Source organism: Setaria viridis, chromosome 6 (assembly GCF_005286985.2).
Source record: "Setaria viridis chromosome 6, Setaria_viridis_v4.0, whole genome shotgun sequence".
NCBI lineage: Eukaryota > Viridiplantae > Streptophyta > Magnoliopsida > Poales > Poaceae > Setaria > Setaria viridis.
In genome coordinates this window covers 32,218,772-32,246,771 of record NC_048268.2, presented here as the reverse complement: position 1 = coordinate 32,246,771, position 28,000 = coordinate 32,218,772, and the positions used below count along the sequence as shown (strand labels likewise).

At 43.9% G+C, this 28,000-nt stretch overlaps 5 protein-coding genes across 5 annotated transcripts; all 5 read right to left on the bottom strand.

The window, feature by feature from the left end:
• Nucleotides 1–8: 8 nt before the first annotated feature.
• Nucleotides 9–3,686, bottom strand: LOC117861392 (probable galacturonosyltransferase 4). The gene is made up of 6 exons (XM_072294460.1): nt 3,544–3,686; nt 3,068–3,454; nt 2,233–2,504; nt 1,736–2,093; nt 989–1,564; nt 9–725 (listed from the first exon to the last, which is right to left on the bottom strand). The coding sequence occupies exons 1-6, from the start codon at nt 3,571–3,573 to the stop codon at nt 450–452; spliced, it is 1,899 nt and encodes a 632-aa protein (XP_072150561.1). The 5' UTR covers nt 3,574–3,686; the 3' UTR covers nt 9–449.
• Nucleotides 3,687–6,065: 2,379 nt separating this feature from the next.
• LOC117861917 (uncharacterized) lies at nt 6,066–6,512 on the bottom strand. Its single transcript, XM_034745437.2, has one exon. The coding sequence runs from the start codon at nt 6,510–6,512 to the stop codon at nt 6,066–6,068; it is 447 nt and encodes a 148-aa protein (XP_034601328.2).
• Nucleotides 6,513–12,575: 6,063 nt separating this feature from the next.
• Nucleotides 12,576–16,757, bottom strand: LOC117860595 (heme A synthase COX15). The gene is made up of 7 exons (XM_034743922.2): nt 16,370–16,757; nt 15,475–15,791; nt 14,247–14,472; nt 13,930–14,175; nt 13,585–13,695; nt 13,164–13,295; nt 12,576–12,950 (listed from the first exon to the last, which is right to left on the bottom strand). Exons 1-7 carry the CDS (start codon nt 16,601–16,603, stop codon nt 12,780–12,782), a joined length of 1,437 nt encoding a protein of 478 aa, XP_034599813.1. The 5' UTR covers nt 16,604–16,757; the 3' UTR covers nt 12,576–12,779.
• An 87-nt stretch (nt 16,758–16,844) lies between these two features.
• On the bottom strand, nt 16,845–17,759 carry LOC117861916 (uncharacterized). Its single transcript, XM_034745436.1, has 2 exons — nt 17,358–17,759; nt 16,845–16,928 (listed from the first exon to the last, which is right to left on the bottom strand). Exons 1-2 carry the CDS (start codon nt 17,757–17,759, stop codon nt 16,845–16,847), a joined length of 486 nt encoding a protein of 161 aa, XP_034601327.1.
• Nucleotides 17,760–22,764: 5,005 nt separating this feature from the next.
• LOC117860594 (probable galactinol--sucrose galactosyltransferase 1) lies at nt 22,765–27,100 on the bottom strand. The gene is made up of 13 exons (XM_034743921.2): nt 26,769–27,100; nt 25,759–26,009; nt 25,576–25,666; nt 25,377–25,425; nt 25,202–25,293; nt 24,997–25,104; nt 24,759–24,893; nt 24,263–24,673; nt 24,022–24,163; nt 23,862–23,929; nt 23,626–23,760; nt 23,319–23,536; nt 22,765–23,238 (listed from the first exon to the last, which is right to left on the bottom strand). The coding sequence occupies exons 1-13, from the start codon at nt 26,957–26,959 to the stop codon at nt 22,868–22,870; spliced, it is 2,262 nt and encodes a 753-aa protein (XP_034599812.1). The 5' UTR covers nt 26,960–27,100; the 3' UTR covers nt 22,765–22,867.
• Nucleotides 27,101–28,000: the final 900 nt, after the last annotated feature.

Genomic DNA, 28,000 nt, shown 5'->3' with positions numbered 1-28,000 from the left:
TTCATCTTCATGTGCTGCAGCAATCATGCATTTGGTTTGTAGAATAAAGATGTAAACAATATCACAAAATGTTCAGATTAAAGTCTCAGCACCATACAAGGATTTAGTCGGGCCTATTCATATCCTTGATTTTGTTAAGAAAAAAAGAACAGATAAAACAGAGCTACTTTTGTTACTCAATACACAATACAGAATACACTAATGCGACATCCCCATAACTGCAGCATTACCATCACTCCACTAGTAAGATTAGATCAAAAGGATCAGAACAGCTCGAAAACTCTTATCAACAATCTTATTCTACGACTTATACTATACTTGCCCTATGATTTATGGCCATGGCATTTCAGGAACAAAAATAGACGCTCTATATCACTTATTATACATCAATAAACAAATTAATGAACTACTCTATATTGCTAATATATGTTATCAGCAAAAGCAGGATCTCATGGATTTATGTTGCACTCACGTAGAAAAACATGATCAAAATTGACATACTTGGACCAGAATTGGCGGTATCTTGGCAATCCAATCTCAAGCCACGGTTTTCGATTCCCATTGTAGTGTACAACAGCTGCGCGCTCGATATCCCTTTGGTTGACATTCGGCTTGTACCCTAGACCCAAGAGATGCCATGAGCGATCAAGAGGGAATGTGTTGTTCCAGAATGTGACAAGGCCAGCGGGAAGTGTTCCTAATTTCCATAATTGCCTGTTTGCGTTCTGCAAAAATGAGATTTTATGTCCTTGGTAAGACAAGAAAATAATACAGCATTAAGCAATGCCAAAATCAATTTATGGTTATCCACAAGTGTATAAAAATAGTCTATATTTTGTTAATACTTTTAAAATAAGGATTAAGTAGCAAAATAACGCAAGCCAACAACCATTGCCACTAATGATACTTTACAAGCACTTACGGCAACAGTAATTTTGCCTCGGAACATTATTGATAATTGATAAGTTTATGAATTATGAATACTCACCAGATTCTGCCAGTAGTGGTAGGCATCAGTAATATTCTGCTTCCTCCACTCAGACAAATCAAACATGTTCATGCCATATGCCCAGCCACAGGCACGGCGATCGAACTTCTTAGCGATTAGAGGATTTGAGAAGTTGAGGTACCTATCAAACCTATGGAAAGTCTCTCCGCAGGTATGGACAGCGCCATTAACTTTGCCCTTGAGATCTATCGACCAAAGATAACTTAAATCCTGCTGGACTACAATATCATCATCGAGAAATAGCACCTTGCTAAGCTTCGGGAAGATCTCAGGAAGATAAAATCTCAGATGGTTGAGAATAGAAAGGTACTTGGGATTCTGGAACTTTGGGTTTTTATCCGGCTTATCCTGATGGGTATTGAAGTAGTAGTTGATCATGAAATGGGACTCCAGCTGCTTCAGAACTGGACTATAGCTCGAATTTAGCCATGTAAACTCTTCAATGTTCTGGACCTGAACAGCAGTTTCTCCAATGGGATTTGCCAAGAACCACATTCTCATTGCAGCATAATTGTGTTTGTCCGTCACAATATGGAAGACATGGCTTACTGGATTCTGCATTGGATTTTGGTTAAAATGTTAGCCCATGCCTACATGGTACAAACAAAGTAATATTGAATCTTATAATATTTACTGCACTGTAAGTTGATTTGCATAGATTCATAGCTTCTCACTTTTAAATTTTAAATGTAAGCCACTTACTCTCTCACATGTTAAATACTGTACCTTAGCATTTATAAGAGTTGAGTTCACAACCACTGCAGCTGCCAGTACATTATCTGAGAATAAGGCATAGTGCTGTAGCTTTGGATCTTCAAACCTTTCTTCATATGGAAACTGCTTTTTGTTGGTGGTGGAAGAATAATACTCATTTGTAAGACGCAGTGTAAGACAATAGAGCCTTTTTGGTAGAGCCTTAGCTGCTATTTGTGCTACATAGTTAGCCTTTTGCTTGTGAGCTTGAACTTGGTCCTCAGTTGAATGAAGGGTTGCTAGTAGCTTATCAATAACAGCTGCACAGTTCTCGTGTACTTGCTTGATCTTTGCTAATGTCAACTCCATAGCTCTAACTAATCCATGGACACTGTGTATAAAAAAATTAAATTGAAGTAAACAGGTAAGACACGTTTCACTTCTGATCAGAATCCAAACAATTAGGTACACACCATCATCGCAAAATACCAAGGTGAACTACTTTACAATACAACTAAGGAAAAACGTACTTCTTTGGCAACCGCCTATCACTTGTTGCATCACCGAGTGCTTGTTGGATATCCCTCATCTTTCTTCGAAGATCTCTAACAAAAGCATGACGGCCTCTAGAAGGTAGGAGCCCAATATATGTTTTTGCTGTTCTTAACTGGTTCTTGATGGCACGTATTGTAGCATCTGGCAAACTTGTATGATGACTAGTACTACTGCTAATTGCCTTTGCATCAGAGTCTTCTGAGGTAGCGCCTCTTAATTTCTCAGATGATCTATCAGAAGTATTTTCCTGGAGAATTCAATCAGTAGCAACTAAATAACTACTTAACCTTGAAAAAAAAACAAGACGGAAACTACCATGTTCAGACTGCACAAACTACATCCTGCAGACTACATCATAAAATTGTGCACCTAAAGCAAGATAATTATAATGTGTATATGAAATAATATACAGTGGAAAGAATACATCTTCACGTAGTTTTACTAAATCTGAAGCAATAAGGGAAAAAGGTAAAAACATCCCCTGACTAGAGGAAAAACAGATGCAAGGACGAATTAGCTATCAGCAGGAAAGCCACCAGGACAGAATTTGCTGATAATCGGAAACAAGCAGAGTTGGGATGGAATCCTGCATATTCTGCTACGCCACTAGTGTAGCGAAAGCAGCTTACTAATTTTAGTCCTACGACGATCTGCTCACTAAAAAATGGAAAAGACATCTTAAGATTTCTATATTTCATCCTACTTTATGAAATCTCATAGTTCAGAAACTTAATGCTTTACTCTTTGGACATGAATTTGATCAGTTCACAAGTTTAAAATTTTCAATCTATCAGTAGCTCACTCTCTTACCTTTTTCAATGAAGCGTTAGGATTGCTGTGCATTGCAGTAGCATTGTGGTACCTCGCTTCAACATCACTACCACGACCACTTTCTTTTCCCAACCGAGCAACCCCCTCTTTGCCACTAATGGCAACATCATCATCATGCCTCTTAGCCTCATCCTGTGACTCCATCTCCTTCATCTCTTGTCCATTCCACAGTATGTTATGCTTTCTGACCGTGGATTCTCTTGATCTATCTGAAACACTTCTCCGACCAACATTTCGCCGGATTACTCCATCCTGTCCCAATTGAGAGCCATGATCCACTGCGACAACCACGCCCTCCTTGCCGTGCGCGCCTATGGCAGATGCAACTGTCTGTGCAGGCTCTTTCACTGCCACACCGAATGTGTTCTGCAGAGCAGTTCGCCACGGTGCCTTTAACTCTGAATCTTGTACAACTGCAAATGGAAGCATCTCTAAGCAGAGTGAAATTCACGCACCTGTGCCAGCGTGTTTAGCCGCTTGTCCATGTCACTCCGAGCGATCTACGAAAAGAAACACGTCAAGATCGCTGATTGGCATCGTCTCCGAAAGCCTGACTGAAACAAACAGGTAGGGGATGCCAAACGCGGCCGTACCGAATCGGACGGATCACGGCCTAATGAGCGCCTCCCGGTCACTGCGATCACCGAGAGCGCAAGCAATTTCGTCAAGGGAGGCGTATAGGGCCAGTGTGAAATGAGGGAGGGGGGCGGATCAGGGAACCGTACGGAGGGGGCCGGAGAAGGGGGAGATGGGGGCGCCGCTGTAGAGCGCGAGGGGCGCGAGCACCGAGGCGAGGAGCAGCGCCAGCACCACGTCCCGGGGCCGACACTTCCACCTCCGGCACCGCCACCGCCGCGGCGCGGCCGCCGCCATGGCCGTCGTGGACGTGTGCTCACAGGGAACGGCGCGCCCCGCCGCGTGCTCAGGTGGAGAGAAAGCCTGCCACGTGTGACAGGGGTGGGCGAGCGCGTGCGTTGGAGGGAAGGGAGCGAGACATCCGTCGCAGCCCCAGGTTCATTCCGTAGTACAATTGACGATGGTCTGCGGTCTGCTGCTGGCATTTGGATGAAAGTGTATCGGTTATTCGGATTCGCGTAGAATCAGATTGGGATAACACTTTTTTTATTACTATATCTTTAACTCGAATATGAGTATAAATTTGGATGTTTTCAAACGCAAATAAAGAACTAATGTAATAAATTTGGATTCACATTCGAATAGCAATTAGTCAGTATTAAGTATCTATTTACTTTGTTCATAGTTTTAGAAAGTAGAAATCAAATACAAGTATATCGATAAAGATCACTTGTGCAAATATGTATTTTATGTATTTTATAATAATATTTTAAAATAAATAAATAAATAGAGAAAAATGATGTAAAATATTTTACATTAATAAAATAAATAAAATGTTTGAAAGTAATTAATATCAATAAATATATGGATTTCAAAGTTATTGAAAATAATATATTTATAACATTTAGAGAGGCGTTTATTCTATTTCAAATACAAATACATCCACGTTCATGTTAAATACGAATTCAGATAATGAATAACGAATTTGAATATATCCAGTTTAGTTACCACTTTAAAACGGATGTGGATATGAATATCCATATTCACGTTTTAGTGGATATGGAATCCGAAGATCCACGCTAACAATGATGCACACACACTTATCCTTTTAAATTAGACCCACAAAAAATCTTACAAGCTGAGTTACTAAGTTTTTTCTTCACTTTAATCTTCACCGTCCTCAGTTCTAGTGAAATTAGCCTCCCACACCTTCATCTTCAACCAGATCAAACCTCTCCTAGTCCCGTAGAAATTACAGATGCAACACAAACACACATGCAACCCTACTCTTATAAACATCTCTGAGAGATTGAGATAACAATCTCGGGATTGATGAAGTCACCACATGCACCTCGCTATGGACGGATACATCACCTACCACTAAAAGAGTAATGTTGGTTGAATCTTAAAATAAATCTAGAAAAATACAAGTACCTGTGATGAGTCGAAAACTCGAATCCGGGTGGATAAGTTTCACCAGAAGTAACCTTACAAGTTGAGATACGCTTAGTTTGTTTTTTTTTTCTCCTTGCTCAAAACCTCAACTTGAACGGTGGTAACTCTTCCACGCATCGGTCTAGGATTGGATCATGCGGAGGAGAGTAGGAAGAGGATCTTTTGTCTGTCCTACCTTACCCTATTGATGTGTCTTTCACCACGGTTCCACTCCCACTTCCACAGAAGTTGTTGTGTGCATTTTTTAGCATTCACGACAGTTGAGCGGATTGTGTGTACTTATGACAGTACGGTTACCTTTCGTCAAATATCCCGAGGAAAACAGGGACAAAAGGATGGGAACCGATGCCGTGATGCGGTATACGTTTGCATCCAGCTTGCACTTGCATGCAAGGCATGAAGCTTTAACCGAGTCGTATAGCAAAACTTTAGCTGCACTAACCGTCCATGAACTTTGGCAATCAGTTAAAAGTTAAAACAGAAAGAAAAAATCTTTGCCTTGGTTACTTGCTGCCACCTCGAACCAAAATACGAAAGGAAGATGTATGCAAGATCCGTCATTCACATTTGGCAGGTTAGTGAGACAAAACAAGCGACAAAACCCTAGAATGGTTGATAAAATAGCGAATTGAGAAGTATTCTTTGATTTCCCCAAGTTTCTAGCAGCCACAAACATGTTAAATTCTTTTTCCATCTATATCTATATCTGGAACTCTGGGACTGTAAATAAAACCCAAACCTATCAAACTAAAATTCTAAATTCGAAATTTGTATTACAGAAAGCGAGGAAATAACAAAAACCATTGCATCCGTCGCCATCTATCCTTCTAGTATATCTCCCCTGTTCCACAGGCAACCGCGCCAGCGCAGGGCTCCGCTGACGCGGCGGACCCCTGTGCAGCCGCCAGGTGGGGCCCGGGGTACCTGGCGACTCGGCACGTTGGCGTCATGCGGCGGGCTTGGCCCCCTCGAGCACGGAGCGCCAGAGCGGGTCCACCTCGCCGTCGCCGGCGGCGGCGAGCCACGCGTCCAAGTCGTCGAAGAGCGTCCGCTTGCTGGGCGGCGGGGAGAGGCGGTCGCCTGGCACCCCGATCGCCGCCGCGCGCCCGTCCACGAGCGAGCGGAAGAACACGTCGCGGAGCTCCCACCCGCAGCAGCCGCCGAAGCCGAGCCCGTTGCGGCACTTCTGCCACGGGAGATCGAACACCCCCGCGGGGCGCTGCCACGCGCCCTCCCCGCCGTCCGCCACCGCCAGCGCCGCCGCGGTGGCCGCCGCCTCGTCGAATAATGCCGCCACCGCCGCGTCCTCCGCCTGCAGCCCCCTCTTCTTCCCCGCCGCCGGCGCCACCTCCTCCCCCTCCCGCGCGCGCTTCCTGTCCACCCGGCGATCCATGCACGGCGCTAACGATACATGCACCAACATTTCAGGCTTTCAGCTCCAAGAACCGTCATGGCCGAGCCTTTCAATCCTTGGGCATGCATGCAAGAAAATAACAAAAGAGCACATGCATTCGATTATAACCCACCTGATCGGAGCAAGGGTTGTTGAGCGGAGGCGGATGCCACCTCGGGTGTTCTTGGAAGGGAGGAGGCGGTGGAGGTTGGTGTATGTGCTGTGTGTCCAAGAGGCTGTGGATGTGTGTATATATAGAGCGCGGTGGACTGGGCTGGATGAGAGGCCAAGGCTGATGGGCGAGCGTTTTGCACGGCCTGCGGCCAAAATAAACTTGGATCCGAACAAACTACTGTACTATATGATTTTTAGTGCAATCTTATGAGCCTACCTTATTATGTGATTTGTAATATGCATGGATTGATAAGATTTGGCATTGGAAGAAGATTTGGCGATTTTTATTTTGAACTTCAAAAAGGAATTGGGATTCCTAGGCTGGTTTTAATTCGATCCAAGTGGTGTGCGAGAAAGAAAGGTCGGATTTAAGAGGAATGTAGTTAATGCAATAAATAAGTTTTCTTCACGCGGATATGGCTTTGGGCATCCTAGTGTATGCAACGGCTGTGATAATTTATATTTCATATCCGGGAAAATCATCGTCCAGCGGGCGGAGTAATTTATATTCCGTATACTGGAAAAATCATCATTCAACAACCGGAATAATTTATTTTTCCTTATCCTGGAAAAATCATGGCTGTGGGCATTAACAAAAGCTATACATAAATAACATTTCCATGTCAAAAGGATCGGCAAATATCTGTTGGTTAAGGAAAGCATCGAATGTCGCATCTTGCCATCAGATCTGCACTGAAATTTTTGTTGATCAAGCCCATAGGAGTGTTAACTGTGCTCGACTCCAAGATCCAGATGACCGGCAGTGCAACGCCGCCAGCAAAGATGACCAAAGAGAACATCACACCATAAGGAGGTAACATGAGACATAAGAATGATAGGGTGGTGTCAGATTGATGGCTGGAGGATTCGATGTAGGCCAACGAGGGAAGGTCACTCATGAGGAATTGTCATTACGGACATAAATTGCTCTGATGTGGCTATGAGAAGTGATAATTGGGACAAACTTGGAAGGAAGGTCGATGACCGCCTGTTAGAAGGATCAACGATGATGAGTCTGCTAAATTGCTCCGGCGTGGCTAAGAGAAGTGACAATTGAGACAAACGGGAAGGAAGGTTGATGGCAATGAATTGATGGTATAATTTTAGCATCGATGGCAGGATCGATCGGTGATGAGCTGTCTATATTGCCTAAGGATAGCTATGGAGGTGATGATTGAGGCAAACTAGGAAGGAATTAAAGAAGGTAGAGCAAGAGTAGCGTCGAGGGGCAGAAGAAGGATATGCTAGCGAAAACAGATATTCAACGGATGAATAGAATGAAGATCAACTAAAACCTCAACTAAATCACACTTTCATTCTATTTGAGTTCCTTGTTTGCTGCCTAAAGATCACTTCTTAGCAAGAAGCTCACATGTCTAATTATATGGATTTTGAGCCTAACATACAATTCATAAAAAATATATATCCGATCTCACCGGGTCGGTCCTGATCTAGCAATATAATATTTACATTTTTAGAGGGCTCAAATGTTTTGCCACATTCGTTTGGATCTCAAGGGCTATGATTAAACAAGATGACATTACTACGCTCATTAATGCTCCTCGCTGCGATGTTTAGCGTCATTTGCACCTAGATCAGTCAAATTTTTGCATCATTCCCCTCCCAAATTTTGTAAATGTTTGGGTGACTAGCAATTTGATTGATCCCGAGGTTAAATGAAAGGCATAAGTCTGCTTAAGTTCAAAAAAAATCTTTTGATATTGATGAATAATATATATCTTTATTAGGTTAATCCCACCATACAACATATAGCATAGGCACTTAATAAGTGCAACATAAGATTTTTACTAATGTGGCATAATATTTAAAAATTGTGTAAATGTTCAATAACTAACTGGATTCTTAAGAAACAACACCAGCGATCAATCAATATAATCTTATCCCTTGGAGTGTTCCCAAGATATTTCACATGAGGTTGCACATGCAAGAAACCATACATGCTTCTAGAAGACTATCCAAACAATGTTCAAAGAATTGAAGGATTTTGTGCACGTTTAGGTCAAAAATATATATCAATCTAATTCAACTATTAATATGTGTTTGTGTGCGTGCAAAAAACTATATAACTCAACTTATAATCTAGTCGTTCCATCTTTGCACTGATCATCATATCGGAAAGCTTGGGGTATACCGCTTTCGCGATCGTTTTGTTGTTTTTTTTTTCTAACTGTGTATATAATGGTGCTAGAGGGTCTTCGAGGGTGACATCAAACAGTATCAGTTTAATGATACAAATATTAATATATTTCTGTGTACCTATTAGTAGTTACAACTCACAAGCGAGTTTTAATTTGAAGCTTGACTGCACAGTACCTACGAAGAAATCTATATATGTGACTGGATACAACTTCAGTCCCTCAGTCCCATGTCAGTGTGCAACCAATACAACCAAATTATTTTCTCTTTCAAATCAAGTATCGGTACAGCACAACTATTGCCCACCAGGTCCCAGCAACACTTTGAATTGAATATGCTTTGTGGATATTTTAAACAAGCATGAACATAAGGATGCAGACATGATAAAAATGAAATTAGTTAGGAAAAGAAGAGCTCCGAGGGTACTGCAACGTAGCAATACTCCCTCCAGTCGACAAAGAATGTGATACTTTCAATTCTGGCAAAAGTCCATTACAAATGGAAGCTTGGGATGACATGCACTTAATCTGCCTTCTGCCACTTACCATAGTCCATAGTACTCCTACTCCATTTGCTTTCATGGGTTTTGATCATCTATATACGTTGAATGTAACTACTATCTATTTTTGTTTTATTAACAAAAAAATGCTCCTTTTACATGTGTTTCATTTTATCGTAGAACCCTACAACACGCCAGACACCTAGCGTTAACAAAAGTCATCCATGACCATGCACAAGAGAGGGAAAACGAAGCATGAAGGCAAAGGCACGGATGTAGAGGTTTTTGCTGCTGGTAACCATTTTCCTTTTTTGAAAACGCTGCGTGAGCTCTGCCTTTATTAGTAAAAGAAGACAACAAGAGTTTTACAATTTACGTGCTACATGCCCTATGGCATTTTCAAGTTTCAACAGACACATGAAAGCTCGAGAAAAGCACCACATAGTTATGGACACACTGGTAAAAAAAACAAACTCGCAGCAAGGACGGTGACAGACGCAGCGACGAGGAGGAGCTAGCAGATCGTTTCATGAGCTCGGAGGACTGCTGCCATGGCCACAGCAGGGGCTATGGCCTGAACTGGTCTCCTTATTTGCTGCAGGCACCTGTAGAACACTCCTTCCAGTGCATGGATAATGGTGTGTGCTGATGATAGGTACCCTCACTTCCAGCTTCCTTGCACGAGTCGGCGCAGGGAGGTGCACGAAGCAGGTGGTGGTGAGAAGCAACATGAGCACAGCAGCAGCGGTTTTCGACGAAATGGCCAGAGTTTACAAGGGCTGCTGGATGGTGATCTCAGTGGCAGCTAGTTTGGGATGGGAGGAGGAGGATGAGAGAGCTCAGGAGCTATGTTACTCGCAGCTTAAGATGCAGGGTTAACCTCTTGAGCAAGGTTCCTCCTTTATATAGGCAGATTGTACCACTGACGTAGGTCAAAAGATGAAGTTTTTAATGGGAGTTGGTTAGTGTGGGGGACCGACCATAGATGTCGCCGGCAAATTATTTAGGACTCCAGGAATTTAGATCAGGATGCGCCTCATTATTTTAACACATCCAACGGCAAAGGAAACTCATTCAGTATTGTTCTAGGAATAAACTTCCCAACTGATGTATGCTATGGCTGTGTATGGAACTGAAAATCATGTTGTGTGTTTTGTTGCGGCATAATAACATATGTTGCCAAGTCGTTCTTTTGTTTCTTTCAATTTTTATAGGCTATGTGTATCCTAGATATCCAAATGTCAGGAAGTGTCTTAGTATGATTTTATCACCTTGATGAAATTGTCTAAAATTAATAAAACTTTCCTTATGAACAAAAAAACAACTGATGGGAGATACTGTATGTATGAGGTAGTATTTGTAATGAGAGAAATAGTGCCACGAGAATATGCATGTCTCAACCGCGGGTGAACCCGGTGACAGGCTGACAGCCATATCAGGTCGATGCTTTAAAGTTACTCATCCTTCTAAGTTCTAACAAGCATGATCATTTTCTACGTTGTTTTGCCACTAGATCGATCAATCTATCATGCTAGCAATTCAAAGAGAAACAATTACAAATTACAAAGAAAATCATTCCCCCTTGCTGGCTAGGATGTCAGGGCGGGCCATTTTGTTCGTGAACAGTTACTTTTGAAAGTTCAGGATGCTTGATATTGTAGTTCATGATTAAAAATCATATATATTAAACAAGGGGCTGTCACCGGACACTAAGCGTTTATGATCCGATTTTCGTGGCCACTCGATGGATGAGGCCGAACTACCTATGGATCTTCTTCAACCTCCATCACTGGCGTCCTATTCTTCTTCCCGAGCTCCATAAGCCCCGCTGCCTAGACGAGCGGAAAACATGTGGCCAGCAAAAGCCACTGTGTGAGAACATGAATATACTACAAATGTGGATCGATCTGCATTGAGCCTTGTGAGTTGTTTTTATTCCCCGAGCTGTAACTGTTCACGGTGGCACTGCACACCAAGTTATCTGGGCATCTCATGGAAGCATCATTAGGCATTCAATTTGCAAATTGAAGTACATAGGCGCAGTAGGCATAATGTTGATCCCACTTGTAATGAAATGAGCATATATATACAACCCTACAGCATGAAACTAACCAAGTTGCAGCAACCACAACCTATCAGGGTTTGTCAGGGACATTCGGTGGAGGAAGCAACATTCAAGTTGGAGGTTCTAATTTTGTTGCTCCTTGCTGCATATAGAAAATGGAGGTTCTAATTTTGTTGCTCCTTGCTGCATAGGGAAAATGGAGTTCCCAGAAAATATATTTTTGTTTCGAGGAATCGTGCCACCAAAAATTGCTCCTCTGTGGGATCCCATTCTTCTGCAGTTCCTAGTACCTGTATTTAAAATTGGAAAAGGCACTTTGAATGCATTTTCCTTTGTTTGGAGTCTTTCTTCCAGTTGTCTGGCTGGAACTCGTTCAATGTTCCATGCCGAGGTTCCATTGTCCTTTCTATCACAATGCACAAAAGTTGATGTGGACTTCTAAATTGACCACTAAACGAAAAGATGATGTGAACTTGACAAATTATTGTAAAGCACAAAAGTTCTATATTCTTGCCACAGCAGTATAGCTTGGTAATGGTTTTCATAAATTTATTTAGCGAGGAAAATACCAGGTTGAATAAGGTGGAAACCCACTCTTCCATCAAGTTAACAAGCACATGCACATGCATTGGGTACAACACAACCACTTGAATACAACTCAAGTACAATCATGTATTTAAACCATCAAATGCATTTCTGAGCTTCCATACAACCCATTTGAATACAATACAACAATGCATCTTAAACCATCATGACACACATATGTTTTCATACTAAAGTGAGCAGAACGAGGAAGTTCCATCACCTTTTAGTAGCATTAGGGCTCAATATGCTCTCGGAGAACAATATTGGTCATTCATGCTCCATTACTCATGCAAGGGCTGAGACATTGGAGTGCAACCCATCTGAATATTTGAAACGCTTGGTATGGTATGTTGAATTAGCACCATGGTGGTACAAAGAAGACTTAACATGTCCATATCAATGTCGAACACCATGGTGTACTCCAACCAAAATTTAGAATGCGCCGAGGGAACTTTGCAAGAAAAAAAAGGCCAGGCACACAGAATATTTGGGGGCAGATCAGCCATGGTTTGGTGCATGAGAATAAAAGGAAATCTTGTGGCTCAGCCATCCGCTCTAAACAGAATGTGCCAAAAATGCAATATTTGAAAAATAAAAAAAACTCTATAAAAGATTTTGAATATTTGGCACTAGAAAATACTGGGGACAATTTATTCAAGTCACAATCTTTTCCGTTAAAAAGCTTCAGTAATTAGATGGTGTCAAGAAACAAGGACACCAGAGCATGTTAGAAGGGGAAAAGAAAATCATCCGACAATTGTCTGATCAAAAATTTCAAGTCATAGTATCATGATGATTTCACAGAATTCGCAAGGGATTTAAGAAGAGCTGGTGATGGCCTCCTTAGAGTGTGAGTGAGAAGGATCATCAGTGACAATAGAGTCAACGCTCCAGCTTGATGCGCTGAGCCCAAAGAAGTAGGAACGTACATCAAGAGTGTAGATATGCCCAACGTAACCTGATATAGAATAGGTAACGTTGTTAGAGGTATTGTACACTATATAGGTAAAGTTGTCCATTAAATAGTCCATAAGGTGCCAATTATACTATTTCATGTGCCACAGAAAATATTATACACAGTAATCGATTTTTTTTGGGTCATTTGTGTGCAAGAACTACATCTCTAGTGAAACACTAACATCAAATAAACCCAAAGAGCTGAATTTAGTACCTGAAGAGCAGCCATCCCAAGCGTGCTTCCAATCAGAGACTTGACTGCAGGATGCATGTCTATTCTCCTTGCAGCCAACCATAAACCACCCACAGACAATAAAGTGGTCGTTGCAAGAATTCGATGATTGAGCTACAAGAATGGAAAGAACTTATTAATCCACAAGACTGGATGAAGAACTCTTGAGTCTTCAACTCTTGACTGACACTTCAGTAAGTTCTTTGCATGAACAAAAGAACATGATACAAGCATTGGTGTTCCCATCATAAGAAACTAGTACTTATATGACTGTTTTTGCAACATTGGTCAATGCATTCCTTTTAGGAAAGAAACTTCAAGATCATGATTTTGAATATGGGCTGTTTTTTGTTAATGAGAACACAAACAGATCTGTAAACTTATCATTAGGGGGAAAAGTTACCTGAACCATAGATGTATTCTCAAAAAAATTGCGTATGAAAGGCTCCATACTAAATATGTCTTCTGGGATCCAAGTGTCACCCATCTTTGGGAATGAATTGTATGCATGCCCCTGGCCATAGCAATCAGAAATCAGACGAATAGAACAAAAGGCATGTCTACACATAGTTTTCAAGATAGCAAAGAAAGAGAATGTAGATAGTTTCAATAGCTGGCAAAGAAAGAGAGAATGTAGGTAGTTTATATAGAAAGCAAAGAAAGAGAATGTAGGTAGTTTATATAGAAAGCAAAGAAAGAGAATGTAGATAGTTTTCAAGATAGCAAAGAAAGAGAATGCAGGACATACAGCATCATTGCCTGCAACAAATGCTCCAGATATAGCAGTAATGCCTACTACGGCACTGACAGGAATTGCTAACTTTCTAATCTTTGCTGCACCATTTATCCAGTTCATTGATCCAGACGGAGGATCAGGCATCACAACTGACAAAGCAGTCCACAGTATACCACAGTATATTACAAACGCAGATGTCAGATGAGTTGCCAACCTATATGGGCTAACCCTTGGTTGAACATACTCAGATGTTGGCTCCTGTGGTGGAAAAAGAGTTAGTGAAGCTCCAAGCCTCAAAGTACTTAAAACATGAAAGACATTGTAAGTACCTCAAGGCCACTTTTCACCATCCACCAGCCAATCAGTCCCTGCCCACCACCAAGCGCAAAAAGGGCAGATAGCCTCAGTCCAAGTTGGCGGGTAACATACCCTTTTGCAATGAAGTATGCAAAAGGACCTGCAAATACAAAGCCCAAAGCTCTTCCCCACATTCTGTGTCCATATTCCATCCAGTATATAAATTTGAAATCCTCAAGGCTCATTCCTTTGTTCACCCTGGATATGTTCATAGAATGCTGCTATTGCATTAGCAGAAATATGATACGCAAAGTAGTACCTCTTAATGAAATTAACATACAAGGAGCAGATGAAGGAAACACATCTGGGGATAGTTGGTTGCACGAAAATAAATAAAGATTGCTGAAAATCCATGTGAATAGTTCCTCAGTAGCTACCAAACTCATATTGATTACCACAAACAGTACTCCATCCTTTTCTTCTTTGATGTTCTAGGTTGTTGTTGTCAGCAATGATGTTCTACACTTTCTAATATTTGATAATATCTTCAGAACTGTCAAGATTAGACATTGAAACTTTGAGGATTTTCGGTTTGATGCACCAAGAGAGATAAAGTTGGCCTTACTAAACTTTGGCAACTTGAACAGGTTAGACTGCCATTTGGTCGGATGCCAAAACTTTGGTAAGGATTCATTTTCTTTGGCTCTTTAATTTATTTTTTGAGCTAAACAGGACTGGCACACAGCCAATTTTAGTAGTGGTCAAAGTTGCATCAATAGCAATAAAATGTCAGATATAGCGGATAGATCGGATGGCAAAGCTTAGTAAACCTTTCACAGGTTTACTAAAAAACATTCTCAAGATACTAACAATAAGATTATAAAGTCAGTCCCACTGGCATGTTCTAATACCACAAGTTGTGACAGTTAAACCATCCTTGAGAAACATTTTTTTTAGTAAGAATGTCTTTCTTCATCCATTTCCAGAGACCCATCATAACTTGTTACACATTGTATAGTGTTACCATTCCAAATATTTGTTCACAGATTGTTCAACAAATAAGAACTGAGGCAAAGAGCAGTAAAAAGTTCAGCACCGAAGTTGTGCTATTGGTGTTCTATTGAGATGCTAAAATCATCTAAAAGGGTCATGAAATTCGAATATAAAAGAAAAATAAGTGGTCGCATCATGCAGCAGGCCATTACCAAATTCCAGCTGTGGAAATAAAAAATATATATAAGGCAAAACCCAGATCCTTACCTCTTGTACTCAGGCGATTGCTTGTATTTCTCAAATTCCAGCAGCCAAGCCTCATCTGACATTGGAGGTATTTCCCCGGTGAACTTCCAGTCAGTCATTGACAGACCAGAACGTGTGAGCCGGGTTATTCCTCCAAGTATGACCAAGCTGAACACCCAGGCAGCACAGCCAAAAAGCCATATCCCAACTGCCTTCTGTGCTTGAGGCCCTTTTGTAACAAGCAACTTCAATCCTGAATTCGCTGCTCCATTGGCCATCGTCGAATTCAATGTTGCTGTGCTAGTTGACATTTTTCTTGTGCATTGGCCCAGTAAGGTCTAAAAATGGAACACTTGAATCAGCTGTAAATTTTGAGAATTACTTAGAACAAGGTCAGCTGATGAATTTTATATTGCTCTACATAGCACATTCCTTTTGAAGCTTAATAAATGGGTTGATCAGATGATGTGTGAATTTCATGCCATTCATCAGCATATAAAAAGTCATCAACCATTTTCAATTTTTGAGCAACTACAAAAATTTGCTTGCGCAGAGTTTAATCACATAAGCTATTCCCTTCCAATCTCAAATTCTAACGAACATACATGGGCAACCTTCATTACAGCTAATGCACTATGACCAATCAGATAAACCTCTAGGAGCCAGATAGCATATCCAACACTATGCTAATTCACTAGCAAATCAGATTAACATCTAGAAGTTTGAAACTGATAAAGCTATCGCCCCAAAACGATCTTATGTCAGCACACGATACAAATTCGTCTTGGGTCATTTCCCTCGAAACCGATCCCATTACAGAAGGGGTGGGCATTTCCTCGAGAATGGTGGCATCAAACAGGGGGAAAGGGAACTAAGCAAGGAGAGAAGTCAGAGGAAAGCAGAGAGTCCCGCTAACCTTGGGGGCGAGGGAGCGGAAGGCGTGGAAGGAGGCGAATCGGGAAGCGGAGGAGAAGGCCCCCGTCGACCCCGGCCGCGGTGGGAGGAGGCATCCACCGCCGCCGCCGGAGCTGGATCCGATCCTAGGAACAGCGGGAGCGGGAGCGCTCCTCGGGACCAGGCGGGGGATCACCAGAGTCGGCGCCTGGTCCCTGCCGCGACGGAGCAGTGCCGCGGCCACCCTGCTCCCCATCGAGGCCCCGCCGGCGGCGAGGTGGCTTGCGGAGGAAGAAGCAGCCGGCGGCTCGTCGGGGTTTAGAATTGATTTGAGGGAGCGCGCGTGGGGTTTAGGCGGCGGCCACGTCGTCGCGGAGGTGGTGATTTAGGTAAACGGGTGCGCTGACACACGGTTTTGTGCTAGTTCCGGTGGTTCCCCACGGAAAATGAAGCCTAAACCACCTCGCGGTGCGTGTTGATCAATTGTGCTAAGTAACTTAGGGCTTGTTTGGTAGAGTTCCACGCAGATCCAGATCTTCAAAAACAGCTTCGCTCCCAGTTTTTCCAGCCAAATAATTTTGCTTTGTAAAATTCAGATCCGCAAAAAATTCAGATCTAATTCCTAGATCCACCAAATCCACCGAGCACAGAAAATACTTTCAAAACACTAGTTTTGTAACCGCTTGTGGAGTTGGTGGTACGAGTACCATCGATTACACCCTCCGTCGTACCGGTTCGCTTTTTTTCTTTTTTTCTTTCCGCCGCCGCTCCGTTTTTTCCCGTGCGTGACGCTCCTTCTCCCTGCGCCGTTCTTCTCCGTGCGTTCTCCCTGCACCGGCCGCCGCCCACTGCCCTTGGTCCTCCTCGTCGGCGTGCCTGTCTCTCCAGCCATGGGCGGCGGCGCCCCTCCAACAGCGGTTGGCTGGGCCTTGGCGCGGCGGCAGCCGACACTGACCTTGGCGTGGCTGGAGGGCGCGACGGCCTTGGCACGACGGCAAAACGGCACTGGCCTTGGCGTGGCCGAAGGGCGCTGGCCTGGCCCTGGGGAACAGTTGGGCGACGAGCGAGCCGATGCCGGAGACGTAGGCAACGATGAAGGAGAAGCTTAGCGCGGCGTAGACGACGACGACGACCGTGCCCAGGTCCGCCCCCAGGGTGCTCGACGCAAGTCCCGTGAAGCTGACCTCGTCAACGCCGTCCTGCTCCATGGCGGAGAAGCTCAGCTCGGCGACGAGGACGATGGAGGACACGACGTAGGCCCAAGAGAGAAGGATGGTGGCCGCGGAGGTTGCCTGGCCAGAGCGGATAGTGGCGGACGGCAGGCCCAGCATGCCCGGCCCGACCGCCGTGCCGATGATGAGGCTCACCGCCCGCCCAGAAGCTCTTGTTCCCCCCGCGAGTGGCGTTGGCATCGGTGGTTATGAGATTTTGCTTGACCGAGACAAGCAGCACAGGTTAAAAAAAACTCAAACTTGCAGGAAGATACTGTATCTTCCGTTCTTGAAGGAAAAAAACAGGTATTCGTAACTCACTGGATCTCGTGTAAAAACTAAAACTTCTAAAAAAAACTTCGCTCAAACAAAATTGTATTGAGAAATTTAAAAAAAAGCACCTCAAGTACAACATCCATACAGATGGCGTAAAGAGAAAAAAAAAGAAAACACCACGTACGAGCGACCATGCACATGACGTTAAAAAAAAGAAAAACACGGACAGGGCATTAGTGGACAATCCAATCAAAATCTTTGTTTCTGGATTTAGAACTATTGTTTCAGCCAAACATTTTTCCTCAGCTCCACAGTAAGAGTATAGATCTGCGCTGGAGCTACTCTGTGATGAAGTTGCTATTTTTGAGGATCTGGAGCTTCGTGGAACTCTGCCAAACAGGTCCTTAGTTATCACTCGTTGGGCCGAGCCGAAAGCCAGGACCAAGATTTGGCCCACACCGCACAAAGGTGAATTTTGGGAATTTTGTCAATAGTACTGGATTTTCACAATAATTCACGAATCATTTTGCCTTTGTTTTAGTTCAACAGAAGAATGATTTATGGCCAAAATTGATAATTTCGTGTTGATGGGGCCTTTTCCTACTCCAGCCTTCTAACCTCGTTGTTCAGGGTGAGGTACTCAGGTTAAGCGTTTTGCTGCTCCAAGTTTCTTTGCAAATTTCTGCCGTTCTCTGAGTAATTCGGTCATTACTTGGGAAGCTCAGCTCTTCCGTTTCCTATGTACTTATCTTCGTTTTACAGAAGAAAATAAGAAAATACCTTTCTTTATCCGTATCACTTAGTGTAATATTTTTGGAAGATTCCGTTCTGAATATCATCCGTTCCAAATTACTATTCGTTTTGGTTCTTTTACTATGTATATATCTAGATGTATATCAAAAGCTATCTATCTAGAAAAACCAAAACAAATAGTAATTTGGAACGGCGGGGAATATTTCGGTAACAGTCCTAACTATATGAGCCTAAGCATAGGTAGTGGAAGGCAAAAGGCCCATTTTCGATCTGTTCCGGATACGAGTCGGACTAATAACCATCGATCCATATAAGTAGGGGTAGGTAACGAGCTGGCTCGGCTCGCCCCAGCTCGTTACGATAACGAGCTGGCTCGGCTCGTCATCTTAACGAGCTAAAAGCTGAGCTTGGCTCGGCTCGTTAAATGCTTGAGCTGGCTCGAGCCAGCTCGCGAGCCAATCAAGTGACGAAGAACATGCAATGTGTACAGCATCAGAGAAACGCTCAAATGCATTGTAAAAGCACAACCACTTTAACTTAAAAGCATAAAAAAATAGAGCTAGACCTGATTGACGGACTCAAAACACAATTCACATGAATAACAACTCACACTCAAATCACAAAGGCTTGCTTGACCGCAAGAAGCAAGAAGTGCCAAGGCAATTTTCAAATGAACTTAGATTCTGATTTCTCACGATTTCACAATATCAATTCATGGAGGTAGCAGAAGGGGTATCCAATGCCAATGGAATCATGGAACCATGGAGGTCAACCACGGCTAGCCAGAGTCTTGTGCTTGTCCCGAAGCTCTCATGTGCCAAAAAGGACAGCTGGGTCCTCTTGGATTGCCCCTCGATTCCGCGAACTGCTAGAGCGCCGGACTGCCGGGAGGGATGTTGCGGCTCTGCGCTAATCCGTCTTGGCGCTAGCGTGGGGAAGTGGTGGATGGGTGGCGGCGGGCAGGCGGCGCGTTGATGAGAGGCGAGCAACGCGATGCGTGACTGCGAGTGAATGGCCGATGGCATCACTAGGGTTTCGTTTCCTTGGAGGCTGCCTGTTGGGCTGCTCATGGGCTTTGGAGTTTTGGACCAGCTGCTGGTTCACCTGCTGGCGCTGGGCTGATCCTCAGCTCGTTTGGCTCGCGAGTTGCTCACGAGCTGCTCGAGCCAGCTCGTTAAATGTAACGAGCTAACAGTCTTGCTCGGCTCGTTATCAAAATACAACGAGCCGAGCCGAGCTAGCTGCGAGCCGAGCGAGCTAACAAGCTACGAGCATTTTGTCCAGCACTACGTATAAGCACCGCGGTCCGTCCCCTTCTTCCCCCTCATCGTCCCCCAACCATCTCCTCGCTCACGGCTCAGCGCCGTGCTTCTACGATGCGCGAGCTCAAGCGGGTGCGCGGCGGCTGGGGGTGGTAATGGATCATACCTCCTTCACAATCCAACTTAGTTTTATCTATTTTTAATTTAAAATAAAATTATATATTATTATGACCCGTTCGTATTGAATCTAATTTTTAAATTTACTAGGCTAAATCAGAAAGCTTTTTACCACCCCTAGCGGCGGCGGCCGAGTGCACCGCTGCGTCTACGCCGCGGCATGTTCCTCACGCTGACCATGGACGGCAAGCTCGCGGAGGTCGTCATGCCAGGGCGCGTGCTGGACGACGGCGACGGCGGCGTCGTGGATCCGCACACGGGCATGCGCGAGCACGACGTAGAGACTGCAAGGGCGAGCGGCTTGTCGTGTCCATGCGCGAGGAGGAGCGCGGCCTTTTCAGCTGTTTCAGAAGAAACAAGTGCCGCATTGCCAGAGTCAACTGGATTCATTACTTTGGGTGATACCACTCACATCCCTTATATTCAGGTTGCAAGGAAAACGAGACTACGCATGCCTCAGCGTCAGCGATAGCAATATTCTTGTAGAAAACGACTTGAATTCTAGTGGTCTTTTTTCTTGGAGCTAGCGTTTGGTCAAACAGACAGAATAGAGGATTAATGGGAAATCTAACGTGGTGTTTGGTTTTAGCCTTTGAGGAATATACATATCGTTCACAAATGTCAACTTGTCAAGTCCGTCAACGTGCTATAAAAGTTTGGAAAACCTTAGACTTGTTGTATACACACAAACCAGATTTTCTTAGGATTGACATAAACTTGCTATGAAATTATTGATGGACTTCCATTCTTTTTTATAGTCATATTTTCACAAATGATAGTTCTATGTGCCATCGATGTAGACCACGATAATAAATCATACCAACAACAAGGAGTCATCACAGTAAAACAGTGGAGGACTATTGAGGAGACCTTCGATTAAATTAATTGGATGATAAGTAAGGTTGTTTTCCTTGATCATTGTGTTAGGATAAAATATGACTATCAAAAGAGAATTGAGAAAGTAGGAGAAATTAATTATCAAAGTGTGCTATTGAATACCGTGGCAAGTCGAAATGCATCTTATATTTTGAGATGGATACAATAACTCAATGCGTGAGTATTTCATAAGTAATAACTAACGATTCACCAAATTATAGAGAAATCCGAACGCAGACTATTGTACAAATTAAAGGAACTATCATGGATCAAAGAAGCTACCCTCCAGTGTACATAAATACCACGGCCATTCGATACACATCAACCAAGCGGATATATAAACTTAGATACTACAAATCACATTTCATGACACGTGATTTGACACACATCAGCCAAAATAGCTATACAGATTTGGATATAGTATGGATCACAGATGGAGTCACTACTAAAATAGTATGAGGATCAAACAAGTTAGTTAGATTTCAAGGGTCATATAGTAGTACTATATTTCATTAATTTTCTATAAAAAAATTATAGATTTCTCATGCAAGTGTTTCGATGATAGGGCGGGGAGGGGGCACATGGCCCCCGCCAGCTCCTCCCTAGCTCTGTCACTACTACATACACACAAAAGTTAAGTTCGTCAACTTGCTATAAATTTGCTAACGGCATCAAACTAACAACATTTCTTAGGGATTGCTAGCTTGCATCTAGCCTCCTGAAATCATAGTAGGCATCAAGTGGCTCAGTGTTCTTGAGGCTGGCCACCTAATTAGGTACATACCTCAGAGAGAAAGAGATGTTTCAGGTGAGAGAAGGAGACGCTTTAGGTGAATAATGTTGCTGAAGAGATTGGAAAAGCGAGCTTGCATTGGTTGGGAGCGTTCTTGACAATGATGGCCGGGCGGCGGATGATGCCTTAGGAAGCAAAAGAGATCGCGACCACGATGGCCACGACAAGAAAGTCAAAGAGAATGTGTAGTTGAAGATGTGGTCCCATGGACGAATAAGGGGCAGCACTTGGGGTAACACTCATTGTAGTACTCACTGTAGCAGGGTAGCATGGCCATGGGTCTAGTGGGAGCACATGCCTTCATTGGGATTATTCCGGATTCTTGTGGGTTAACCCTCTTTAAAGAAACGACACTAAAATTTTTAGCTGGGTTGGTTCTAGTCTTGACTTGAATCAGATCAAAGCTCAATTGTGTCACATAAATCCGTACCCGCCATGTGAGCACCTAGCATTGATATGGCACATTGACCAACAGGGGCGGAGCTCCAGGGTGGTCCGTGTGGGCCATGGACCACCCTAGAATCCAGCCCAATACCCATTACTTTCCTGCCTTCATCTAATTTTTAGAAGAAAAAAACATTCCTTTCCACATCTGCTTGTTCAAACAGGAGTTGAATTGTCCCTGGTATTTGTATTTGGAAAATTATAGATGCTTGTATATTATATTTGTAGTGTTAAAAATTTTATGTTAAGTTGGACCACCTTGATACGAAATCCTAGCTATGCCACTGTTGACCAAACATGTCCTCTTTCATCCCTCTTTAGCATGGATGGGATGTATCAAGCCATTCTTAGGCATTTCATCGAGCAAGTCGCGAGTGCCACAAGCTCCATTCATCATCAGCCGTGAGCTTCGTTAACGCCGCCTCAACCCGTTGCTCATTGCCGCAAGCTCCCTCCTCATGCCGCCACTGCTGCTAATAAGTGCCATCGTGCCACCTTGCCGCTACCACCAAGCACGCGCGCACCTTGCCATATCAGCGCTAGGTGTTCACGTGAAAGAGTATGGATCTATATGATACAATTTAAAAAGTTTGTGGATTCGAAAATGTGTGCAAAGTTTATGACCTTACTTGAACTTCCGATGTATTTTACTCAACTTGAAAACACTGTAAGCTATTTTTCTTATATTTCTGATGGATACTCTCTGAACGTTTCTCGTTACATCGATCTCAACACTCTACCGAAACAGTCCACAGGTACAGTTCTTGCTCGGGGAGGCCAAGCTCAAAGGTGACCAGACCACAAGCATCGTCGTAGGAGAAATCAACCACCTTTGAATCGACGGCTACACTCTTCGGCTTTGTTGAGGAGTAAGCTCCAACCATGCCTGCGCCCCGCACTTTGAGCTCTACGTCAGCGTTCTCACCGTATCTCACCTCCCTCACCGCGCCACCGGAGTTGAACATGCTGATCAGACCGATCGGCGCAAAGGACGCGCTGTTCGGCAGGTGTTTCACTGGGACGACGGTGAACACCTCGTACTCGCGTGATCTCAGTGTCACGGGCAAGGAGGCGTTCTTCGGCAGGTACACCACCTCCCCTGAAAAATGGACAACCAGAATGCTTGTCACTAATGAGAAAGATAGTTAAGATGGGTAATTCACGAAAATGAGGATTTACCTCCTATATGCGAATACACGATCACGTCACCGTTCCAGCTTTGATCAGCAACCTTTGCAAGGTAATCCACATCCCGTGCCCGGATGACACCGGTGACTGTTCCAGGCTGCTCATCATGGACAAGGTTCTTCTTCCCTACCCGGCACCAGCCAGCACCTTGGCAGTTGAAGGCGCCAACGACACCAGAGTGCTCATTCAGGTTCCATATCTTGAGGATGCTGCAATCATAAGATGGTTTCAGAAATGCTGAGCTGTTGCATCAGGACACCAAGTAGTATAAAGAATTTGCTAGAAGATAGAAGCTAACCTTTTGCCGTCCCTGGCAGGATCAGAGAACAGGCAGTCTCTGGTTGGTCTCCCGGGGAGTTTGGCACGCAGGATCGATCCGTCAGGAAGCACAAGCTTCTTCAGCAAATTGAAGTCATGGCTTCCAGGCTTGTCACTGCAAAATCACAAATAAATTAAACATTTGATCATTAGCATATATAATTCAACATAATGCAATGTAAATAACTCTGTGTCGCTGAAAGTTTTTAGATTTACCTGACGTATATGGCACAACCACCAACTGCTCGGGCTGCAGCGTGGTATTCAGCCATTGGGTGAACACTCTGTTGGCATGGAAACAAAGGTCATATTAGCAGCCAAGCCATAAAAGAAGTCATACTTTAAACAGAGAAGAAAGAAAAATATCTGTACTCACGTGGAACATGTCCCAATCCGGCTGCATGAATTCTCCAAGAAAGACAGTGTTATAGGCGACAGATGCAATGTGTATGGTATGGGAAGCCGGGTCTCTCGGCCAGAAATCATCAGAGGCTCTCACAACTGCACTCCTTTTTGAACTGCAGCAAGAATAGCAGCATGTGAATCACCACAATTTCAAGATATTTGCACCAACCACCAAGCAATGCTTTCAAGATATTTTAGCATAAGATTGTTACCTGTACAAGTTGTCTGTGTTGTGGCTCATGCATGATATGATGCCATTATCAGGGAAGTTCCTAGTGATGGAAGCTTCTAGAGCCTGTTGATACTTTCTAGCCAGCAGTACCCTTCCCCCATGGCCAGCACCTAGCGTCTCGAGGATGTTCTGCACGTCTACCTTAACTCCATCGATCCCAGCAGAGGCAAGATAAGAATGGAGCTCATTGTAGAAACTGAATACTTTGTCAGGGTTCACAAGGCCCATGCCGTTAGTTGTTATGCTGTTCAAAGCATCACAGTGCTCGTTTTTCTGAACTCCTGGTGATGAAACAGGATGCTGCATCTTCGATTCATAGTGCTCCATTCCAACAGCACCTGGCCTGACTCCACCCCAGTATCCAGTAATCGCATGCCACACATATACATACCTGGATTGTTTGACATTATGTGTCAGAAATATGAACCTTCATTTGTAAACTGAATAAGACAACAAATTATCGAAAGGTGTCATACTTCAGCTCATGTTTTCCTTTAATTTCATTGACAATATGTGCGAGGCCTTTTGCTGGATCATCTTCCCTGTGGCCCTCCCTCCCATTTTTCTGAAACTTGTGGTTCTCCTTAATATGAGTCAACCTGTTTGCAAAGCTGACGGACAGAACAGGCAAATTCAGAACCTGAACTGAACTCTCTAGATTTTGTACAGAAATCAAGTATGACTGGCAAAGTGCAGTAGGTTTAGACTTCTTACTTGGCTGAGTTATCAGCTAAGCACGCAATTCCCACAGGATCCATACTGACTGATTGCCATCCATCATCAATTATGACAAACTTAGGAGAAACTCCACCTTTTCCAAAGCTGAAAATAAAGAAAAGATATGTTTCAGTGCACTTATAATGTGGTAGGATTTAGTATTGTTTGGGGAAACGGTGTGAGATTTGTCATTTGGAAGGACCTCTGTAATCCCTCCTCCACTCCTTCCGCGGTAACGTTGGTGTAAAATGCATCCCATGTGCACCAGCCAAACCAGTTTAGAATGTCCGGCATCTGCAGCAAGTTGAACGTTCAGAACTCTGAACAGACAGAAACCAAAAGTGCAGATACAATTTCTTCAAGAAACATCTCAGTACCTTTTTCTTTTCCCTGTGAGAAAAAGTCTGCAAGTGCCTCTCAACAGCTCTGCAGCAAGTTGATCGATGTTAGTTCAGATAGCAAGCTACGCACTTAAAAAAAGTAGTTGGCTAATTGAACCAGAAACTTGAAGGAAATGAGACGCACAAAATAGTGGACTAAAATAAATGATGCTCATCAGAGAAGGCATTGACTTACTTTACTGAACTTGTGATCACTTCAAACGGATCCGATCCAGCACCGACAAAAACAAGATGTGTGCCTTCAAAGGATTCCACATCTGGATCACCTGAATCATGGCGACAAAAAAAATACTATTATATCGCACAACACAACTGTACTGAGTCAAAGGAGTGATATTTATATGGTTGCTTTAGTTACCACTCTCCACGCAAATCTCCAGCTCATCATCAGCGTTCCCCTGAAGAACAGCCCGGAATGACCCCTCCAATATAGGAAGGAAGACAGTGTACACCACAGGTTGTTCGGTGCTATGGCCGGTGAGCTGCGATCCGTCGGTCCCCTCGACGATCAAGAACTGTGTCTCGAAGGGGATGTCACGGCCTGACGAGCCCATCCTCTGCGTCATCCACCACATCTTGAACCGGAAAGTGCACATGAACCGTAGGTCCCTGCAACACAAGCATAGCGTGACTTCAGGTTTTTTTTCTCTTTTTTCTGCGTTAATGATTCATCTGGCCAAATTGGCCTTGGAAAAGCCAAGTGGTTTGTTGCTTATTCCCTCCGTCCCAAAATAAACGCACATCTCAGTCAAACTTTTTAAGTTTGATCAAAATTTATAAAAAATGTACTACTATTTATGATGTATAATAAGTATCATTAGATTGAGCATTGAGTATATTTTACTAATAAATTTATTTGAAGATACAAGTGTTGATACTATTTTCTATATTCTTAGTCAAACTTAAAAATGTTTGACTCATCGAGAAGCGGATGTGCGTTTATTTTGGGACGGAGGCAGTATTTTCTTCCCCTTTGAGAAAAATCACTAGGAAACAGAAAAGGGGCCGCCAAGTGATCTTTTCGCTAAAAGCTGTGTGCAGATAAACTACAGTCCCAACAATTTCCTCTTTTCGCTAACAGCATCGGAATTCCACTGTTTTCCCTCACACTAAATGCTCAGTGTTTACTGCGAATCAAAATTTACATTCCAACAGTTACCATTTCACCGGTTGTTCAGAGAACAAAATTTGGAAGGAAAGAAAAAGGGCATCAAGATTCAAGCGTGCACAGAATCAACCGAACAGATTACTGAACCATCACGAACAAATTGAACTGATTACCTTATCCGGGAATGGGAAAACAAATAAAAAAACATCGCAAACAAAACAGAGGAACAGATCTGAAGAATGCGCGCATCGCATGCATACCGGAGCTTCCCGACGGGGAAGATGCTGCGGCTGCCGGCGGGCGCGGACCGCACGCCGAGGAACGCGCCGTTGGTGAGGCCGCCCCCGGCCGCCGGCGTGACGAGCACATTGGCACGCACCTCCCGCAGGATATTGGCCCCCAGAGCCATGAGGCTCCCGTCCTGGATCGCGATCCCGGCGCCCACCGTCATCTTCCTCCCGACCTTCGGATCAACCGCCCGGCAGGCTCAAAGGTTTCTACAGCGGGCAGCGGCAGCTCGGAATCCGTGGAGCCACCGGTGGGTTATCGCGATGGCGGTGAGCTCTCTCTGGACCGTCGCCTCCGCTTTGGCACCGATCCTCTTCCTGCTTTATATAGCGTTGGGATTGGGTGGGAGGCTTTTTGCACGTTGCCCCTTCTGTTATTCTTTCACAAGTGCACGGGTGAAAATATAGTGAGTAGCTAGAGCTCTTACTCAGTTATTCTTGTTTCTTTTCATCACCTTTGTGGTGTCACAGTCAGAATTGTAGATCATGAAGTACAAACTTAGTCGTGGTGCAGCTCAAGTCAAATTCCTGATGGATGATTCCGTGTTTGGAACAGCTAGCCTAACACGCTACTCCTTCGCAAATGATCGGTACAACGTACAAAATTGGTTCCCTATCACACGCCTTACGAATAATAAAATTGCTAAAAAAAACACTAGCGCATGTGTAGATCCTATGGACCAAGATTTAAATCCTACTGGACGAAGACGTATCCTCGTGCCTTCTTCACCACCACATCGAGAGATGGTTCATTCACCGCTCAAATTACATTGTTATGCTCCGTGTTCATCATTTGTACCTCCCCCGAAACTCCAAGAAACTCAATACTTCATCATCCATCGAGTAGTTAAGTAGTGTACCAGCTTTCGCTACCAATCGTTATTAATCTATAATCATGGCGAGGAGAGGCATGATGATTCCCCCCCTACTCCGTAGACGCTGCGGTCAATCACTCAAGCAGCGTGCGAGTAATTCCAGACCATCATTGGAAGCAGCCAAGTAGAGATGGCCAATAGCCAGCCACGAACATCCAGCGTGCTCGTGCAGCAGGGACGCGCGCGTTTCTCGACCCGTCCTGGAAATCATCGCTCCACATGCGATCCGAGTCGGACGACGCTGACTCCTTGGGTTACCCGCCACGTCAGCTCCAGCCGCGCACGGCGGTCGCGTGGCCTGGGATGTTTTTTTGGCTCGGAAAACGGTTA

Excerpts from the sequence above, each read along its gene's own strand:
- LOC117861392 (XM_072294460.1), bottom strand. The coding sequence starts at position 3,573 with ATGGACAAGCGGCTAAACACGCTGGCACAG. Across the intron at positions 2,094-2,232 it reads GATAGGCGGTTGCCAAAGAA|TGTCCATGGATTAGTTAGAG; the intron begins GTACGTTTTTCC and ends TTTTATACACAG. Across the intron at positions 1,565-1,735 it reads CAACTCTTATAAATGCTAAG|AATCCAGTAAGCCATGTCTT; the intron begins GTACAGTATTTA and ends AATCCAATGCAG.
- LOC117861917 (XM_034745437.2), bottom strand. The coding sequence starts at position 6,512 with ATGGATCGCCGGGTGGACAGGAAGCGCGCGCGGGAGGGGGAGGAGGTG.
- LOC117860595 (XM_034743922.2), bottom strand. The coding sequence starts at position 16,603 with ATGGGGAGCAGGGTGGCCGCGGCACTGCTCCGTCGCGGCAGGGACCAG. Across the intron at positions 14,473-15,474 it reads CAATCGCCTGAGTACAAGAG|GGTGAACAAAGGAATGAGCC; the intron begins GTAAGGATCTGG and ends GAACATATCCAG. Across the intron at positions 12,951-13,163 it reads TTGGGATGGCTGCTCTTCAG|GTTACGTTGGGCATATCTAC; the intron begins GTACTAAATTCA and ends ATTCTATATCAG.
- LOC117861916 (XM_034745436.1), bottom strand. The coding sequence starts at position 17,759 with ATGCCAACGCCACTCGCGGGGGGAACAAGAGCTTCTGGGCGGGCGGTG. Across the intron at positions 16,929-17,357 it reads CGCCCTTCGGCCACGCCAAG|CAAAATTATTTGGCTGGAAA; the intron begins GCCAGTGCCGTT and ends AATTTTACAAAG.
- LOC117860594 (XM_034743921.2), bottom strand. The coding sequence starts at position 26,959 with ATGACGGTGGGCGCCGGGATCGCGATCCAGGACGGGAGCCTCATGGCT. Across the intron at positions 25,426-25,575 it reads GTGATCACAAGTTCAGTAAA|AGCTGTTGAGAGGCACTTGC; the intron begins GTAAGTCAATGC and ends AACTTGCTGCAG. Across the intron at positions 25,294-25,376 it reads CTCACAGGGAAAAGAAAAAG|ATGCCGGACATTCTAAACTG; the intron begins GTACTGAGATGT and ends AACTTGCTGCAG.